We start from the raw sequence: 19,780 nt of genomic DNA on the forward strand, positions 1-19,780 counted from the left end.
TGGTGCTTAGGTACATGGTTTAGTGGTGGACGTGGCAGTGCTAGATTAGCGGTTGGACTCGATAATCTTAAAGGTCTATTCCAACCTGAAGAATTCTATGATTCTAAGAGCATATCAGTGAAATGCACAATGAGAGGGGGAGGACTGCAAGTTGCTTAAAACAACCCAAGAGAAGGTAGCTATGTTTAAAATAATAAAAAACATAGAAAGCCTTGTAAATAACAAGTGATCTTCTTGGCTGCTGTTCCTGATGGAAGGGAAAAAATAGCCCTTTAATCTCAAAAAGCTACTTCAACCATTCTTTTTGCTTTCCCAGCAAGCAGAGGGAATAAGTGCAGTGCAGCTTGCTCTTGAAATGTAATCTTCTTCACATTCCTTTCCTCCCCAAGTAATGGCTCCGCCATCACAACCTGATTATTTTGCCACACAGGGATGTCTGTACAGCTAGGATCTATCCTGCTCTTAGCTTAGTACCGCCACTTAAGGAGCAGAGAAGCAGTCTTTCTTAGGAAGAGAAAGGGTAGGGAACAAAAGCAGCTTGGATGTTTCACTACTGAGCCTTGAACATAATCCTTGGTTCAATTATGAGCTAGCTTTTTTTTTTTTATTTTAACTTGTCAGCCAGTTTGCCGTATATGTCAGCATAAAAATAAAGAAAATGGCAAAATGAGAAGAAATGTGGTGCAGTTCTCAAAGGAACAAATAACTTGTGTTATTGGTTAAGACCGTACCAACATTAAAAAGCAGTCCCTGTGAAGAAACTTTCAAAAGGGTATCATCAGCCTGGACCCAAACAGTGGCTGAGGTTAATCTCTTCCAAGGCACAGCTACAAAAGTTGGAAGCCTGTAAAGGGCTTGTGTCCAAAAAAATCAATTTCTAATTTGAAACAAAATCATTTTTGACTAACAGGGGTTCAGGACCCATTACTTTTGCTGTATAGTCTGCTGACATTTCACACTTTCTGTTGTGCACAATGAATCCTAATAGTCATTTTATAACACTGCTACACCAATCAATTTAAGCAAGAGAAAGCCGTTACAATTCTGCAAAGTTTCAGGGGCAATTTTCACTGATGGTTTTCTTTTATGTTTTTTTCAGCTATCATTATTTTTTTCTTCTCTTTTCCTCTTCCTTCTCCCCCCTCCTTCTCAATACTGTAGTGATGAAATTGAGATTTTTCACAGTTGGATGATGGGCTTTGTTCCTTGGATAGGGATAGTCCCGAAAAAGTAATTTATTTTCCATAGATCCGGGAAAAAAATCCAACCTGGCCTCTTCATTCATTCATTCATTTCATTTTGTAGTACTTAGGAGAAGTTACAAGCTGCACCTGGCTATTGCCCATAGCAACTGAGCTGCACCTATGCTGATTTAGTGATAGTAGTGGTCAGCATAATGTCTGAAGATGGTGGGTATCTTTCGCAAGCACTTACTTGGATTGCTCGCTTTGAAGATGTAGAGCTGCATGGCAAAATTTAACTTATAAATGTTGGCACTTGCTGTGATACCAGATAAAGTTCAGAGAAATGCTTTCAAGCTGTGGAACAACCTCAGGTCTATTACTGACTTGAATGACTTGTTTATCACAAGGCAAATTACCTAGCACTAATCACTGAAGTTGAAGTCTTCTGTATTTAATACCTTTTTAATTGGCTTCCCTCTCTTATATGTTTGGACTCCCTTTAACAAGCATACGCACATATTTGTAAAGTGTTTTTTCCATCTTTGGGGATCACCAGGGCACAATGTCAAGTTTCTTAATTCTAGTTAGCTCTGGACTTATCTGTCTCTGTCCTTGCTTCTGGCGGATCTTCCCATCTGTTGCTGACCTGGGATTTCTGCTTCAGAATTTATTTTTTTATTAGGAAGCAATTATGTAGCATCTTAATAAATGCTAGCAAAAATAAAACGAGGGATGCTAACATTGTTTTCTGCGGTGACATTTATAAAAATACGGTATTTGCCTTACCGCGTCAGAGTGCGGAGCCAGCAAGCCTGGGGGTCTGTCTCGGACAGTGTTCCATACCTCTTGTGTCAATACGAAGTGATCCCTCTACTGCAGTGCGTTTACCTGAGCTCTAGCTAAGCCATGCTATGTGAGCAAGGGGAATGAAGTCAACAAGATGAATGAGGCATGAAACTTCATGTTATTTAGCCACATACCTTATGGTGGCCTTTTGGTCAGAAAACAGCAGTGCTGGATACTGTGTACAGAAACATGTCCACTGAAAACTTCTTGACAGTCAGATGTTAACCTATTGCTACAGAGGTTTATTTTTCTCATGCCTTGATCTGTCTTGGCTATTTAAATTGTATATTCTTCAGGGTGGGGACTCTCTCCAGGCACACTGATGTGGGCCTTTGGGCTCATTATATAATCTCCCTGTACCACTGGGAACAGTGGGTGTATCTCAGGGACGCTGCAACTCATGATAGTGTCCCTTCACAGCAACATAGGCAGTTGTACCAAATTTTGGTGGTGTCTTGTTCAACTACCTTTGTTGTCTTTTTTTTTTTTTTTCTTTTTTTGAGAAGATAAAATGATTAATCAGGAAACCATTCCCCTGCTGGAATGGTGGAAGGCTTTACTGCCCACAGGACAGCTCACTTACTGTGAGTGCAGTGAGTTTGGAAAGGGTGATTTCCTAATAAACCCACTTTTCCTTTCTCCCTGCAGATGTTTAGTAATGGGAAGAGCAGCATTGTTAACCTCGTCCTATCACCTCATGGAGTGAAAGGGGCACTTCTGCTCTCTTTTCAGGGTAGAAGCTTACTGGATCAGCTTAGGCAATCAGCTTTTATTCTCTCACTGTTGCTTTTTGTCTCCTATTTCTGTTTGCTCCTTAATTTTCACTCCTGTGCTTTAGCAGGTGTTTGTGTCTTGTAGCCAAATTTTTTTAGTTTTACTAGCAAAACTTTAAGCAGACGAAGCAATCCTCAAGTCTTAGATCTTTTCAGCAGTAAATTGTTTTTATTGGTGTCACCAGCAGCTATGTCAATTTGTACTAAAATCTAACAACTTGTCTAGTTAAAAAGCACTGGAGTACCGAAATGTGGGTTTCTCTTCCTTTCTGCTGTGGAAAATTTTGCTTTTGGGCTGGGAAACTAAACTAGATTCTATCTATTTCATGCTGCAATATTGGGCACTTCTCTACATTTCTGTCTAAAGTCTTCCTCTCCACACCCTTCCTGAAATATCTCTGCATTGAAGCAAAGAACAAACTATTTTTCCCTTTGTATCTCTTTGGGGGACATAGCATCTGCATAATATTGTATAGTGTGCATAGCTTTCCTTTCCATATGTAAAAGAAAAAGCCAGAGAAGGCAAATTATTTTAGCTCATAGAATCTGTACTTTTCCAGGGGCTGATTTTTCTGTGTAGTGTTTGTTTTTCAGTAGGTTTTCTAATGTAGCTTCCTGGGGATTCAGGATCTGGAACTTCTTCCCTTGAGGGAAGACTCTTCCCTACAATCCAATAGAGCAATTAGTTAATATTAGTGAAGTGCTTTGAAGATGTGAAGTACTATATAAATGTTAAGTATTATGAATAATAGTATTATTCCATTCATAGAGATTTCTTTCATGATTATCAACCTAGATTTTCCTTTGCTTACTTTCATCCCATTACTGCTTCAACCAGCCTCAACTATATTTCTTCATTCTTAGTGTTTACACTTTCAAAATGTAGACAGCTGTATTTCCCCACTTTCTTCATGTTTTCGTTGTCTGTTTCTCAAGCAGATATACACAGCTATTTGAATTTTCTCAAATGAGTCTTTAATCTACTTTAAATCATTCTTATACCAAGTTAACCAAATTGAAAATAGTATTCTTAACATTACCATTTAGAAGATACCTACAATTGCTTTGGGGGTAGCTTGCCTTACAAACTTACATGTAGTTTGTTTTTTGCTATTCTTTGCTACTCCAGGTTCTCTCCATTGGTGTCAGGATTTAGATTATCACACTATATATGCGCCTTTTTTTTTTCCCAAGGGTGACTGTGTCTCTTCTTTTTCCATATTTCTTGCTTCTCTAGATCATCTGCAAGGTCTCCAGTCTCATACTGTCTTCCAACACCTGCAAATCTAATTAATTTGCTGTCATTTGTATCACCCCAGTTCTCTATGACTTTTCATAAATAATTACCAGTCACTTCATAAATTCATTAACTAATTCCCTTTAGCCCTGAAATATATATCCTTCAGACTGAAGAATTTGTATCTTTTTTCTTCCCCCCTGATAATTTCTTTTCATCAGCTTTATATAGGCAGGTATTATACATCAACATGGTCTTCAGTATCTCCTACTTGCCAATATTCCTTTTCTTTATTTTTTCTCATAGTATATTTAAAAATAATTAGTAGCTTGGCCATTTTAGGATCATTATTGATTTAATCTTCTTCGTATATTCATAGACATGCTTGGTCTTTGGTGTTTCTTTTCCCTTAATTGACTTGCATGCCTTTTTCAAGATGTATTTTTAAACAATTTTTTGTTTAGATATGCACTTATTCAGGTTTTCTTGCTACCCCTGTTTTATGTCTGTGCAGCCTAACAGCCTCAGTATATTCCTACTTAGTTCCTTTTCTTGTTTTCCATTTCTAGCCCTGGTAATATTTTTAAACTTGGGTCTTTGAACAGTCCCCTTGAGGCTGTATTGGCTGCTTCCAAGTCCATATATTTTCTTTTTTGGAGAAATACATCTACTTTGCTATGAACGTAGTATGTTGACAATGTCCAAGCCTTTTCTCATATTAGGAATTGAATATATTCTCCCTTGCTTACCAGGCTTTTATTACTTCGGTATTATTCTTAAAATCCAGCTGCCTCATTCCACAGTCAAGTGAAATGATTTCTAAATCTCTCTTATTCGATCATAAAGCCAAAAGTCTAAGCAAGAGGCTTCCAGTCTTTATATGCATACCCACTCTTCTCATCATGGATTGGCACACTATCAAGTTACTAGGGTCACCCAATCAACATATATCCCCTTGATATTTCTAAGAGTTCCTTCACTGATAGTGAACTCTCTGTTAGGCCAGATTTTTTCACTGCATGGTACTGAAGCACAATGCGTTATAGCAGGGTGATAAGAACCCATTTTTTTTGTTAGCCTCCCTAGAATACACCTTAAAACATGTGGGTTTACTATATTGTATATATTTGTATGCGTCTTAAATCAATGCAGTATTTTAAATAATCTTAATCCCTTAGACATCTGTAAATTTTGCGCTGAAGCTGGAATTACAACCTTGTGTTGCTTCATGTTTCAGCGTGGATGGTAGATAATGTTGCTGTTCACAGAGCTGAGGAATATTTAGACATGACAGAATTACTTAGAGATAAACACTGATTTGGCTTTAATTTTTGCTGAGACTTGTAGTTTTCCCTATATTTACTGTTTAGTTAAGTGGTGTTGGTTGGACAGAGGTAATTAGGCTAGTTTAAAAAAGCCCAAACCCACAGGCTTTTGTGTAGTAGATCAGATTACTCCTGATTTGTCTATTCCACTTACCCCTGACTGCCTGTATGCAAGTTGTCTAACTGAATCCTATCTATAAAACTCATTTCCCAGGTGGGTGGGTGAAAGGTGGAAGATGGGTGGAAAATTGGCTGTTCCACCAGCCTCAAAGGGTTGTCATCAGTCCAGCTGACAACCAGTTGCTAGTCGTTAACTGCTTAACATTAACAACCTGGACACTGGGACAGGGTGCACCTTCAGCAAGTTTGCAGACAACACCAACTGGGGAAGTGGTCAACATGCTGGAGGGTGGGGCCCAGTATTCAAGGGACCTTAACAGACTGGGAAAATGGTTTGACAGAAACCTGTTCAGGTTCAACAAAGGCAAATGCCACTTCCTTCAACTGGGTTGGACTGATCTCATGTAACAGGACCAACTGGGTGCTGACAAACTAGAAGGCAGTTTTGCCAGAAAAGAACTGGGTGTTCTGCTGAACAGCAAGTTGAGCGTGAGTCAGCAGTGTGCCTGTGTGATGGAGTAACCAAACCTCATATTGGGCCATAATAGCAAAATTGTGGTTATCAGGTTGATGAAGTGACACTTCCCCTCTGATCGACTCTGGTGAGACACTGTCTGTAGAGTGCTATGTCCAGTTTGGGACTCCACAGTGCAAGGACAACATTGACAACCTGTAGGAAGTCTAGCAGAGGCAACCAGGACAGTCAGGGGGCTGGAGCATATGACCTACTGGAGAGGCTGAGAAAGCTGGGTGCGTTCAGCCTTAAGAAGAGATGATTCAGCACAGATCTTCCTGCTTTCTTCAGCTACCTAAGGAGAGGGTGTAGAGAAGAGGGAATGAGACTGTTCTTGGAAGTCATCAGCAACAGAGGAAGAGACAATGGGAAAAAGCTACAGCTCAAGAAATTCTGATTAGCTATACAGAAAACATTTTTCACTGTGAGGGTGGTCAAACACTGGAACCAGAGGAGTTGCCCAGAGAGGTTAGTTCACTATCAGTGGAGACATTCAAAACCAAACTGGACAAGTGCCTTAAACCTGATCTTGTTGGCCCTGCTTTGAATGGAGGATTGGACTACATGACGTCCAGACTTCACCTTTCAGCCTAGATTATTTTGTCATTCACGAGTTATTGTGAGGGGGGGAAAAGGAATGGACTAACTTCTATTTTATTGAACGCAAAACTGCTATAGTGATATTTACACTTGGAAGACTAACATCTTGTAGCATGTCATGAGAACTGCATCTGTGAAACAAGCTGAATCCTGTGGACCACTATAAGAAATGATAACAGTGCAAGTCTGTCAAAGTTTGGACAGTAAGATGGAGGCTGTAGAATGTGACTTGTTCTACAGATTTGATTCTACGTGATCCTGAAATGCATGCTATGCGCAGTACTGTCAACTGGTAAGTTCTTTGATTGCTATTTCACTGTATATATGGCACTCCAAAAATGTTGCAACTTTTAGTCCCAGTGTTCTCTAATAATGCAGAATCACGAAACATCTGTCCAAAACTTACTAGCCTCTGATGTCTGGCTTGTCTTCACTTCATTCCACAGGGACATGTTCAGGACCTAGGAAGGATGCAGCCACATCTCCTGTGCTGATAGGCAGCAGCAAGGAGCTTGCAACCACAGCCACATCGCCAATCCGGCATGACACTTCACGGTAAGCCGTTAGGTAGTCTCTGGTTTAAGATTCTGCAAACACAACCATCAGATTCTCCTAGATGCAGGGATGTGGCTGAATTTCTATGATATTTCATGTTAGCATGAGCTGGATAATATAAACTAAAAACTGCTGTATCCTTTTGACATTTATAGTAAGCCTTAAATTGCTTGTTAGAATAAGAAAAGCAGGAATATGCCAAGTTCTAACATTTTAATTTTACTTAGATTTTGAACAGAAAGTATTTTATGTTCCAAGTCCTGACACATTAAATACATTTGTAAATAATTTGAATGGATGGTGTTAACCCGTTACGTTTTAAATCCACTTGAAGATTTTAATCCCCGTGTACTCACCCCTCCCCGCCATTTTATCAAATGGCATTTCTTTTAAAATGTTTTGTACCAGAGTTATTTTATGTTTAATGACAAGCAAGAAAATTACATTAAGTCAGCAATTCCTGATTATACTATATATCTGCACTAAATGCACTGGAAAAGCAGCATTATCACTTCTGCTCCAATGAAGAAACAGAAAGCATTGTTGTTACACTTACAAGTCTAAAAACAACTTGCCTTCTTCAGGCAGGATTACAATTCTAGTGGTAAGTGCCTAGAAAAACAGCATAAAATCCTTGCTTTTCTTTATCATATCCCACATTTTCCCATAATAAAATCTTTAGTTAAGCAACAAAGTAAATGCAGATTGAAGTATGAATTTGCTGTATTTTACACCACTAGTTAGATGACTTTGTGCAGTGGGATGACAAGACTGTACGACCGTTAATAAGAAGAGTTAAATGTTTCTTGGAGAACGAGAGGGCTTGAGTCAGATTTAATCTTCTCTTGGCCCAGTGGACTAGGAAAATGTATGCTTGATATCATCCCTGTATTCTTGGCAGCAGCTGGCAGTTTATTTCTATCTTCTGAGAGAACTTGCGATATATAATAGGTGAAAAACCACTATCAATATTGACAAATTTGTACTTACTTGCTATGGAAACACTTTTTTTTTTTTTCTTCTGAAGGAAAGGATGATAATTCTGGGAGGATTTAAGAACTGAGATAGATTGGGCTCTGTTTCCCACAAGTAACTGTGTGTTTAAACAAACAGAAACCACAAGATTGCCTAAACATTTCTCTTAGAAGCAAGGGTTACCTTTGCAAGCCAGTAATATCAGATAAAGAGTGTGTAAAGATACTGCTTGATACCATCTAATAGTGAAAGGTTGAGATTCCATTCAAGCACTGAGGAGTAGATACAATTATTCACATCACACAACAACTGCTCAGAATAAGGAATTTTATTCAAAAGGATTGATGGTCCATTCTTTTCTACACAAGGGAGTAAAATATTTGTTGAAATGTGCTGTTAGAAATCATATCAGATAAAGTGATCAGTAAAAGGATTCTGATTAGCTGTCATCCTTAAAGGTTTATTTTACCAGTTGATGACAAATTTTGAAAAATCCTGTATTTCTGGGGTGCTCTCTCCCACACTTCCTTGCTTTCTTTCTCTCCGTTGGTGCTGTAAGTATAATTGACCAGTTTAAGCAGCCATGTTGTGCGTTCCCTTACTCATGGCCTGCTTTAATTGAAAATGGTAAATGGACAAGTATTTCTGTGGAGACCTAAAGCTGATCCTATCCTTCATCAAAAAACCTGCTTGGGCAGCAGGTCAGTCTCAATTTATCACTGAATGGTTATAAGCTTAGACTGCAGGTTTAACTAACTAAATTAATCAATATTGAGAATTATTGCTGCTTTTGTGCCACTAAAGTTAGGGTTTGTCAGCATGTTTGTTATAATCTGTGATTTGGGGGGTGGTTAACAGCTTAACCACAACAGTTGGCACGGGCCTGAAACTTGCAGCACAAAGCCCTAGCCTAAGAGCAAATTTATTTATTCGGCAGTACGTGTAAACCTAATTACTTTTGACTATTTAAATTTATAGGACTAGATTCAACTCATGTTTGTGCCAGCTTTAACTAGCACAAACCCTGGCACCCGGCAGTAGCAGCAATGGAAAGCCTGCCAGGGAGAAGGTGTTGGAAAGCGACAGAAGCTCCCTGCCAGCGCGAGGCATCAGGGTGCTAGCACAGCTTCTGGGGAGGGCTGGCTGGATAAGCAGGCATGGCAGGTAGAAGATGCGTTGGCTTGATAGCCTGTCTTGGCAGGGCTCTACTGGAGGCTTCAGTGTGTTACAGCTACCTCCTGCTTGACGAAGAATCGCTGCAGTCGTACTTTCTTCTCTCTCTCGGAATGAATCATGTCTGGGACAAAAAAATAAGTGTCCTTAGAAGGTAAAGATGTGTGCTTTGAGAGCCTTAGTGCTAGACCTGTAGATGGTCCAGATTTGCAAAATGAATGTCCACAAGGCGGTTTCAGTGATATCTCTGAAAGAAAAACAGCATTTCTTTATCTGGCATCCTGAGTTGGGCTAATAGTGGATTTGTTTGCCCGTCATGCTTGTATGCATGCTTGTCGCTGCTTTTTGTAATACAGCCAAGCATTGCATGTTTGGTTGTCCAGTGTTCTTAAGCCAAGTGTCTGCACCTGCATGAGCCCCTTGAAATTATGTTCACAGCAGGTCTGGAAAGCTTTTCTACTCCATGTTCTTATTTAACTAGACCAAAGCCGATATATTTGGAAAAAGAATCACAGGCAAGATTGGGGCTGGGCAAATTTGGAAGAGTAAGTGTGTTCCTTACCCTTAAAGCATAGTTCCTCTGACTGTCTTAAACATTACCTTTTTGGTGACCAGGGACATCTTTTTCATAACTGTTGTTTGCCAAGAAGAAAGACTCTGGGTTTTGGCTGTGAGCTGGAAGGGAGCTGGAAAGGGAAGGTAGTGGCATTTGTATGCTTTCATTCAGTAATGAAGAAGTTTTTACATAAACTAGATCTTACCTTAGGTATAATCAGGTACTGATTTCAGCAAAACAAGTGTTGTGTTGCAAAACAGAAGTGAAACTGCTCTAAATCAAAGTATTAAGCTATTCTTTTTTTTAAAAAAAAGTTGTAAATTGTGCCTTGTGAAATTCCGTTTAATTTGATTACAGCCCTGGTGCAGTTGTCAGGCTCTCCCCACGCAGAAACAGTTGTAGTGTTGAGTTTGGCACAGTAAGTCCTATAACACTGCAGATAATCAAGCACTTAAAAAGACACAGGCAAAGGTTGCTCTGCTCACCATGGAAACAGATAATTCTCCTGTAACATTTTTCACTTTGGGCATCTAAGAAGTGAATTTAAGAACAGTTAGATAAATTAAGGGATTGAGTGATAGTCTGGGATTTCAGCATTAAGCCTATGTTGTCTTGTTGCAGTTTAAAATCAGAGCTTTAATGCTAGCTGAATGCATTGTCTTGGAGTGAAGTTTCTTGCAGCTATTACAATAAGTGATTTAGAAGTTCCTGCAATATGAATACTATATTCGAGCTATATTATTATCTGTTAGACTACAGTGGCCTGTTGGAGTTCTTATAAACAGATTGTATTGTGTAAATTTGTGTTTAGGGACATTTTAAAAACAAAACTATTTACCCAATTGCCCAGCACATCTCAGGTGAATGTGTATTCAGGGACTTTTAAACAAATTAATATCTGATGTAAAATATAATGTGCAGAGTTGTATACTTAATAATGCACACTGGAATAGTCTAGAGCAGATCTATTATGCTGAGTGTTAGGAAATACGACAGTGATGAGATTTAAGCTTTTGCCTTACTTATGCGGTAGTTGCCTTTCAGATCTGTGCATGTTGGATGCTTAAATATGGTTCTGCTCTTAAGACGATACTATGAAGTTCCTTCTGCTGTAGAGTCTAAGCAAGCACTGCCAAAGAAATAGATTCTGCTGCCCCCCCCGCCCCCCGTCTTAGGATCAGACACCAGTCAATCAGAAACCATTCAGAAGGAGGACGAGGAGGAGAAAACTTTCATTCCAGATCTAACTTAGGAACATTTAAAGGGTTTAAAAGTGTGTTTGGAGTAGGGTGGTGAGTTAGGTGCTGAACGTGGTAGGAGGGGCAAGTTTTGCCTACTCCCTGAGAAAGCCAGCAGCACAAAAAGTCCAATATAGTTCCATATGCAAGTGATAAAACCAAACGTTGGCAAATTAATCTCTCTTATTCACAGTGTAGGTTGTTAATTGTTCTCTCTGCTGGCTGTCGATATAATGTGAAATTTTCATTCCCCATTCAAGATGGGAAAAGTTGTGGCTGAAAATGTTAACATTTGCATTTTTATTTGTTGATTTATTTAAAGGACAGCCTCTCTTACAGCAATCCATCACTCAGTGACACCCCAAATATGAATAATGTATTGTAGACTTGCGGTTACAATGTGTAATAAGTGCCAGAGACAGTAGAAGAATGTTAACTATGTTGCAATGTAATATTTATCGACTCATAGTTTATTGCTTTCGAGGTTCAATAATACTGACCATAGGACATTAATATCACTTATCTTGATTTTAGTTGGGCACCTCTGTATGTAGAAATAACCCATCTATCTCATACTTACAAAATAAATGTGAATTTTACAGTGCTTTGTAAGAAGTACGTTGTAGGTTTCTTTGCTTAGTGCTCACAATTCTCCTTTTCTGCCTTCTCATTTACTTGTATCTGACATTGATCCCACTCCAATTGCCTGACTCGGATGGTGAGCACCTCAGCACGCTTCTAGAGGCTTTATTTACTGGCTGCGTTATGATCTTGTGCCTCTGACCGTGTTTTGACCAAGTCTCTCTTCCTGTTAAAGACCAGTATCAAAAGAGACTGTTAGATAGTTTTCTAGTGCTTCTGTCTGAAAAGACAATGGCTGAGAGGCTAAAACAGAGATAACTTCTATTTTGGAAAGACATGCATAGCAAATCTAAATCATCTCTCTTTTAGAGGATCACGAGTATCAGAAATAGAAGTGTTTAATTAGGTCAACAGTTGTTATTATAAACATGGCATTTATTTACAGAGAAATTTTTAATCAATGAATAGAAATACATTAGAGCAATTTTGGAAGATTAAGATTGAAAATTCAGTGGTTTTGGGGACCAAAATTTTCTTGATAATCTGTGTAAGCAAAAGATTTGCAATAAGGCTATAATACAGTAGCAAATCAATCAGTAGTAATCATTTCTATCTTCAGTACTTGCTCCAGAGTTTTGCTTCAGAAACTGATACAGACTGGGCAAACACTACTCCTTATCTACACTGTTCGGTTACGACCACTAAAAGCTTTGAAGTCTCAGGGGTGAAATGCAGATGTGAACCCAGGACTGGCATCAAAACCAAATTTAGCAATGGGAGATTTCAAGCTTGTGTTGAAATCAGATTTCACCTGTGAAGCCTGGCTCTTGGGAAACTTGGAATTGGGTTGAGCCATGAAAATGATAAGCCTTGATTATATTTCGTGTTGTAGACATCAAGTAAATTTTGAAATGACATTCTGTATTTACATCTGAGGTTATCAAATTTAACACATCATCAGCTTCTTTTTCTTTACTGTGTGTAACAGGAACACCTATTTGTGTCAAAGCAGCCTACCTAATAGCTGCTTTGCGATAACAGTTTTGGTGTGTCCATTGCTGACAATGAAAATCATATTGGGAAATTCTGACTTGCAGTGCAAAAGGATTAATGTTAATTAGCAACGGTTGGCTGTAATTGTCGCCCTCATTAAAATGCAGAATTATGTATTTCTTAGTTATAAATAACCTTTCTAATTGTACTTGATGTATGCTAGTTTAATCAAAAAGTACACTTGCAAACAGGCAGATATTTGCATTAATCTAGCACTGGATCTTTGAGTCTTTTTTGATCGTCTTTTATTCCAAAGTTGACTAGTTGGTGGAGGTCTATTACAGCTACATATCCTTTACACATTTTTTTATTCAGCTCTGTGGATCTGACAGGATTTTGTATTAAAATGAGGGAAAATGTCTTCTGGGAATATTCAGTGCAACAGAAAATGTGTCAGTTTTGAAGTAGTTGGCCAGGTTTCCATCATTCAGTGGTATGACAATAACTTGATTGTAGTTTGAAAGTAATAATAAGCAAAGGAAAATAGAATACAAATCATATTATGAAGCTGACTTAACTCTTTACGTCTGCTGCTTATGATCATTTTCATTGTTATTTTAATTACTTTTTTACATTCCCCCCCCGCCCCGTGCTTTTGCAGGTTCTCAAATACCACGTTAAATCTTAAGTGAATATTGGTTCATTGGATGTGATTCCTGTTTGCACTTGTAGTCACAGCAACAAAAATTTAGTCTCAAAATAATTTTTTGAAAAAATATTTTTTGAAAAAATATTTTCAGGTTCCTTCTGTGCTTTGCTTTACTCCTTTGTCAAAAAACTTGATTTGACTGTCTTTTCTTCCTTCATGGATATTCTGAGTGCTCTGCATTGTAGCTTTTAAACATTTTCTTGGAATTACTGTGATGGCAATTTCTACAGAGCTTGGCGAATTAAGACCAGTCTTGGTTCCTCTCTTCATGATTCTCTAAGGAACTGTTCTGCATGGTTCCCTTCCTGGCACTGTAGTCACTTCTCTGCTCCTTCTCTTTCAGAGGAGTTTCCTCTTGGGTTTTGGGGTTTTTTTTTTTTGAGATGGGAGGAATTGATTAATAATATATAGAGAATAAGCGCATCTTACTTTAAGAAGCCATTTTCCCAAAAGATGGCTCTGTCATACTTCCACCACGTTGCTTAAGGGTTAATATATTCCCCTTTTTCTCTCTCCTTCACCTGCCTGGACTTTTCAGGCTGTAAACTCTTCAGGGCAGGATCCTCGCACAGTACATTTCCGTGCTTGGTTGGTCTATGTAATAATGATGATTAACTGTGATGCTAGTATAGTTAGGGTGGAATTCATCTTGCTTATATTGAGACAACTGAGCTAGTTACCTTCAGCTCCTTTTATGGTTGATGACTTATTTTAGGATCAGCTAAATCACCTTTTGGTGAGACCTGTTGTCCCATGGTCTGTAAAATAAGCCTGGAGTAATGCACACCGACACCTTATCCCTCTTGTAGCTGAATATGTGGAACTAAAAATAAGTTGTTTGTCATTCATATTTTGATTATGGATTGGAGGCAAATGCAGGGTTAACCTATGTGCTGCATGGTCAGTGCCTTGATGATTAACACAGTTTTAATGCTCACATTATAAATCAAAGGGCTTAGGTACTGAACGCTCTGGGAGAGGGAGTGGATATGTATGATTGTGAACGTACATTATCTGCCTTACTAGAATATGAGCTTGTGATGTGGTAATGTGTTTAATAAAAACTGTGGTGATGGAAGGCTGGGAAGGATGGAAATTTGACAGCTTTGGAGAATCCTTTTTAGAAGTGACATGAAGTGGCGATGCCCTGTAACTCGGACATAGGTGACCAGGATACTGCAGTGTTTCTGAGGTCTGAGCAGGACCTTGCACCAGTCATGTCCTATCTCTGCTAGTCAAGCGTACTGTGCATCAGGAGATGGTCTCAGCAGACAGACACAGCTCTGTTTTCTCGATTATTTCCAGCTGATGAATTGTCTACTTACAAAAGAAATTCTTGCCTCTCTGTCACTTAAGGACATTAACCAGTGCTTTATACTATTTGATTTGCCCCATTTGCAGTTTTTAATGTACTTTTTTTTTCCTTCATGATATTCTAATTCTCTGCCTCAATAAAGAACTCCAGCTTTTGTTTTTACTACCATGAATAGCATAGTATCAGCACCAAATGTCGTCTCATTATTTGTCCTTTCTCTAGGCCACTTAAGAATGCATTAAAGAGTTCAGGCCCTAACAGATTTCTGTGAGGCTCCACTGGTGACCTCCCTGGCCACTTTACAGAAGACCCATTTTAATGCTTTCTCTTTATTTCCTGCCTTTTAACCAGTTATCTATCCATTAATGGATTTTCCTCTTAGTTGATGGCAACTTTTAAGTCTTTGGTGATAGATTTGCTGGAAAGCTTTTGGAACTCCAGATAGACTACATGAAATGTATTTTGCTTTTTCAGATGCATAATGATTCTACAAATCTTGTAGAGGTCCCCAGTGAATTAAGCCGTAATATAAAGACTGCTAATATGTCAAGTTTATCAATTCTTTATTATAATTTCTATCTGCTTGTTTTAAACATCAGACCTTTTCATTTGTGTATTTCTGTATCATTCCAGATCACTTTAAAATTCCATGTCTGGAATTAGGATTTTAAAAAACCCTACGTTTGCCCCAGAACTGAGGCAGTTTTTTAGGCTATTAGTTACGCGCTACAGTTAATAGTTCAGCTATTTCATACCTGAGCTCCTTCAGAAGTTTGAGCGAGTACTAGCTGATCCCAGCAATTTATTATTGTTCATTCATGTTGATTTGTTCTGTAATGTATTTATATGACACTTCAACTTGAGACAGGTCTTTCACCATGTCCTCTGTGGCTTTAGAAACTTCCTAAGTTCCTGCATGGTGAATATGTGTCAGCACACTGAGCTTTTCTGCTATGGCCTTATCAACCTTACGTGCTCCTTTGTAACTTTATCTCCTCTTGGCTTTAACAGATACTCAGACTTCCTATTTTTTCTATATTTAACGTGGGATTTGTTATTAGACCTTATGCTTTTAGCAGGATAACCCTTAGTCTTTGGCTGGAATTTATTGTGGGTTTGGTTTTTGTGGGTTTTTTTTTGGTTGTGTGTGGGGTTTTTTTTCCTGATCTATGAGTTTATTCTTTGCTGTTTTCTTTATTTGGACCTCCCTGGACATAACTGTCTTCTCTACTGTTCCACTTAACTTTTATGACTCCATTTCCTCCTTCTGAAGTCTTTCTCCATCAGTTGTGTGTCCTTTTTTGGAGCTCTAGTATGACTATTAGACAAATGTGTGCCATTTGCGAACATTGTTACCCTTTTAACTGCCCCTTTGAATTTCTTTTTAACAAACTTTCTTATTTTCATATTGTTTCCACTTGTGAAGTGAAAGACTGCGGTAGCGAATTTTTGTTCCATAGACATGTTGAATCTAAGTACGTAATGTGTGTTGTTACTCTTTGGTCATCGCATCTGAGCAGTGCAATGGTCTGTGCTCAGATATCGGAGAGATTTTGTGGGACGAACAACACAACAGACTAGGACTCTTCAGTTTGGAAAAGAGGGGGCTAAGTTTAGGATACTATTAAGAGTTCATAAAATCAAAAGTGACATGCAGAAAATGAGTAGGGAACAATTCTTTATTGTCTTGTCTACTGGAGAAATTGGTGGCCATCAGACAGAATTGTGAGATGCAACATTCAGATAGAGACCAGAAGTCCAGTTAGCTCGTATCCTGACTTCTTATTGCTGTTGTGTTCTTAACACCACATGCTCCAAGACTGTCATTGTAGTTTTCTCTAACTTACACAGCTTTTTACATAGTCATCCATAATATATGAATTATAATAATGATTTTTAAATAACTACATGTTCATGTCTTAATGTCCTTGTTAAGACATTTCTGATGTGGAAAAATGCAATATCTGGGTTTAAGTCTCTCATAATGTTACATATCTGAAATTAGTTCAATAGGACATAATAACAGAAGATTCGGGCTCTGTTTTTTCCTGGGTAGGGTAATGAAACAACCAAGGTATCTTCCACATTTGGGTACGGAAAGTCATGGCAGTGTTTCAGTGTAAAGAATATTGAACTGTTAAATATGTTTTTGTTTCATAGGCTTTCCAGCATTACTTTCGTGAACCCTGAATCATGTAACATACCTTCTAGTTTTCTGATACAGATTTGAAGGAAACAAAGAGTTGATGGTGTAGTCCCTGGTTACAGATCTTTGTTCAAGTTGAGTGCACCAATTTTTGCTGTAGGTGTGACTTTTCTCTTCCTAGACCATATTTCCTTTTCAAAAATACATGCTATTGAACATTGTTAAGTTTGGCTTTGTGATGGGCTGTGACTAGAGCACTAAAGTTATCTCCTCAACATTTAGATAATCTTAAAGGAAAACAGTATCTTGGGGTTTTTTTCACCGTTTATTTAATTGTAGATACTGATTATATTTAGCATTTAAATTTCTCAGTGCAACGTACTTCTAGTTCCCAGGTAATTTGGGGTCATGTATGATAATTTTGATCCATTCTGTGTTGTTTATGAGGTGGTACTTCATTTATGGCCCTCTGGGAAGGAAAGAAAAAAAAAAGAACAAGTTAAATTATTTCCTTTCAGTCTGAATGTGTTGGGAGGGAAGTAATTTGAAAACGTCATGGAAAATTAAACCTTTTACTGAAAATAATATTGTAGCTTTGTTTTCTGTCCTGTACAAAGTTAGCTCTGTCTGTTTTAATAGTGGTGCCTTAAGTGTTGTTCTTCTCCTTCAGTTCTTCCCACGTGTAAGTTTTAAAGGATTTTGTTTTGATACATACAGCTGGAGAACATAGTGAAAATGATCTAGTTGAAGATGTCCCTGCTCATTGCAAGGGATTGGACTAGATGACCTTTAAAGGTCCCTTCCAACCCAAACTATTCTATGATTCTATGAAAAAATTGCTTGTAAAGTTCTTTTTTCTGTAAAAAACAAAGACATTCTAGAGTACTAATATATTATTTATGTATTTAAAATCTTTTAAAGGAGATTGTCAAAGCCTTTAATGCCATTGTACTTTTAACTTTCATTTTTGCTTCGTCTGCATTGAATCATCTTTTACTACGTAAAACAGAAATTGGGTTTATTGAAACATTTCAGTTCTGATTATTTTTTAATAAAGATGAAGAAGTCTAACCTAATGAAATCACTGGAATGAAATGAGAAAAATTTAAAAAAATTAATAAGCTGAAGACTTGAAGATTTTATTAAGTCACATTTGGCTGTATGTTTCTTTATGTGTACCATCTTGGATCAGTAGGGTGAAAAACATGCCTTGTAAGGAATGACCTTTGCACTGTTAGACTGACTTTTTCTGTTACATTTCCAGAAGGGTTACTGGAAACGCATTACCAATAGTTCTTGTGCGCATTAACTTCTGTGCCTGTGATCACGAAATTGTGGTCTGAGATGAGCAGTAGCACCGAGTTCAGATTTTTTTCACCCTGTAGCTCAGACCTATAAATATGTTTTGTGGAATGCATGCACGTCTGTCAGTCTGTCAGGTACCTGTGAAACATCATAATGTACAAGCAGCTTTATGATTTATGAGTTTGCAGACTTTTTCATACTCTTAGAAATAAAATGCTTCCTGCTCCATGCAGATTATCTGATAATTCAGTGTTGCACTGTGTAGGTATATTTGTAGTATGAAGGGTGCTGTTTGTAACTTGCTTTGCAAGTCTGGAGTCTGATGTGGCGTGTTCTTGTAATAGTGTCTGTGCCCCTGCACATGGATCTGCCCAGAATTTTTCAAGCTCCCCCCTTGTTCCAGTGACCTTGTCCTTGCTGAGGAGCCTACATTCTTCCAGCGCTGCCTTTTCTTTTTACTGTAACAGGTGAAGTAATTCCTAGAAGGACTTTAACAGCGCTCCAACTGCTGCTCATCCCAGCTTCTGCTTGACTCTGTTAATTGCTCTGTGCATCCCTGTTCTTATCCATATGCTTGGAATTTGGAACCTGCATATCCACCTCGTTCGCAGGCAACAAGTCAACCTAATAAGAGAGTTGTCCTCTTCCTCCCCCTTCCTTGCCAAGTTCAAATCTCTTTCAATCTTCTTTTTCGTATCTCCTAATGGCATCTCAGCATGTATATTTCTAGGCATGAAAGAAAAGTGTGCTTTCTTAACTTAGCCTGCAGCGTCAGCTGGATGCTATTGTGATGAGCATCTTAAGGAACGTCTAGATCACTAGAATGTATAGGCCTATTGTAATTATCCATACAATTTTCTTGCTTTCTCTGCTTCTGTTTTGTTATGAACTTTTTAGCAGCAGACCGTTTCTACCAGTGCACAAACCATAACATCACATGACATTGACTGTACTCAAACCAGAAGATTTTTGTGCCAAGACTGTAACATTGTATCATTACTTCATTGTATCTGTGTGAAAATTTTAATTTCATGCCCTGCGGACTTCACTGTCTCTGTGCACCCTGCTCATGTTGTTGCATAGAAGGGTAAGTCCCTGGGTCACATTCATTTTGTAGTGTGGGTTTTGGGTTTTTTTTTAAGAGTTCTGTTTCCTTTGAGAGATCTTGCTGTAAAGTTAGCTGGGGACTTCTGCCAGAAAAATATTTGCAAGCCTAAAGTGAAGATACTAAAAATATTTTTACTAGGTTTCTTACAGTGTGGCTATGACCATCTTATTCAAAAAGAAAAAAATGTGTATGGGGTTGTGTGCTACACTATGATATATTTGTATATTAATAGATGCAAGTCATTTGGTAAAGTATGTGGGGAAGGGAGGGAAAACCCTTGTTTAAATATGTCATCAGGTTTCTCGTACATCCTGGTTTTAATGAGTTGCAAACCTTTGTGGGCGGAAGCCCTTGGTTAATGTTTGGATTGGTTTATGGAGCTTCCTGGTTTGCAGGCATTGGCTTTTTAAGCTTCCCTGGTTGCACCCTGCCTGTACTGTATGGGTAAGTCAGGGTCTGGTCCTTGCTAGTCAGTCCTTGTCCATGCTGTCCATGACATTTAATGTGTTGATGAAGGGAAGTAACC

The 19,780-nt window shown here is 38.3% G+C and overlaps 1 protein-coding gene across 1 annotated transcript in view; it reads left to right on the forward strand.

The window, feature by feature from the left end:
* KIAA1328 (KIAA1328 ortholog) overlaps positions 1–19,780 on the forward strand; it is a 174,932-nt gene that overhangs the window by 140,307 nt on the left and 14,845 nt on the right. Inside the window, exon 10 of the mRNA XM_050913687.1 lies at positions 7,046–7,154. Coding sequence (XP_050769644.1) covers positions 7,046–7,154 — 109 coding nt within the window. The remainder of the gene's footprint in view (positions 1–7,045; positions 7,155–19,780) is intronic.

This window comes from Gymnogyps californianus, chromosome Z, assembly GCF_018139145.2.
Source record: "Gymnogyps californianus isolate 813 chromosome Z, ASM1813914v2, whole genome shotgun sequence".
NCBI classification, from domain to species: Eukaryota; Metazoa; Chordata; class Aves; order Accipitriformes; family Cathartidae; genus Gymnogyps; species Gymnogyps californianus.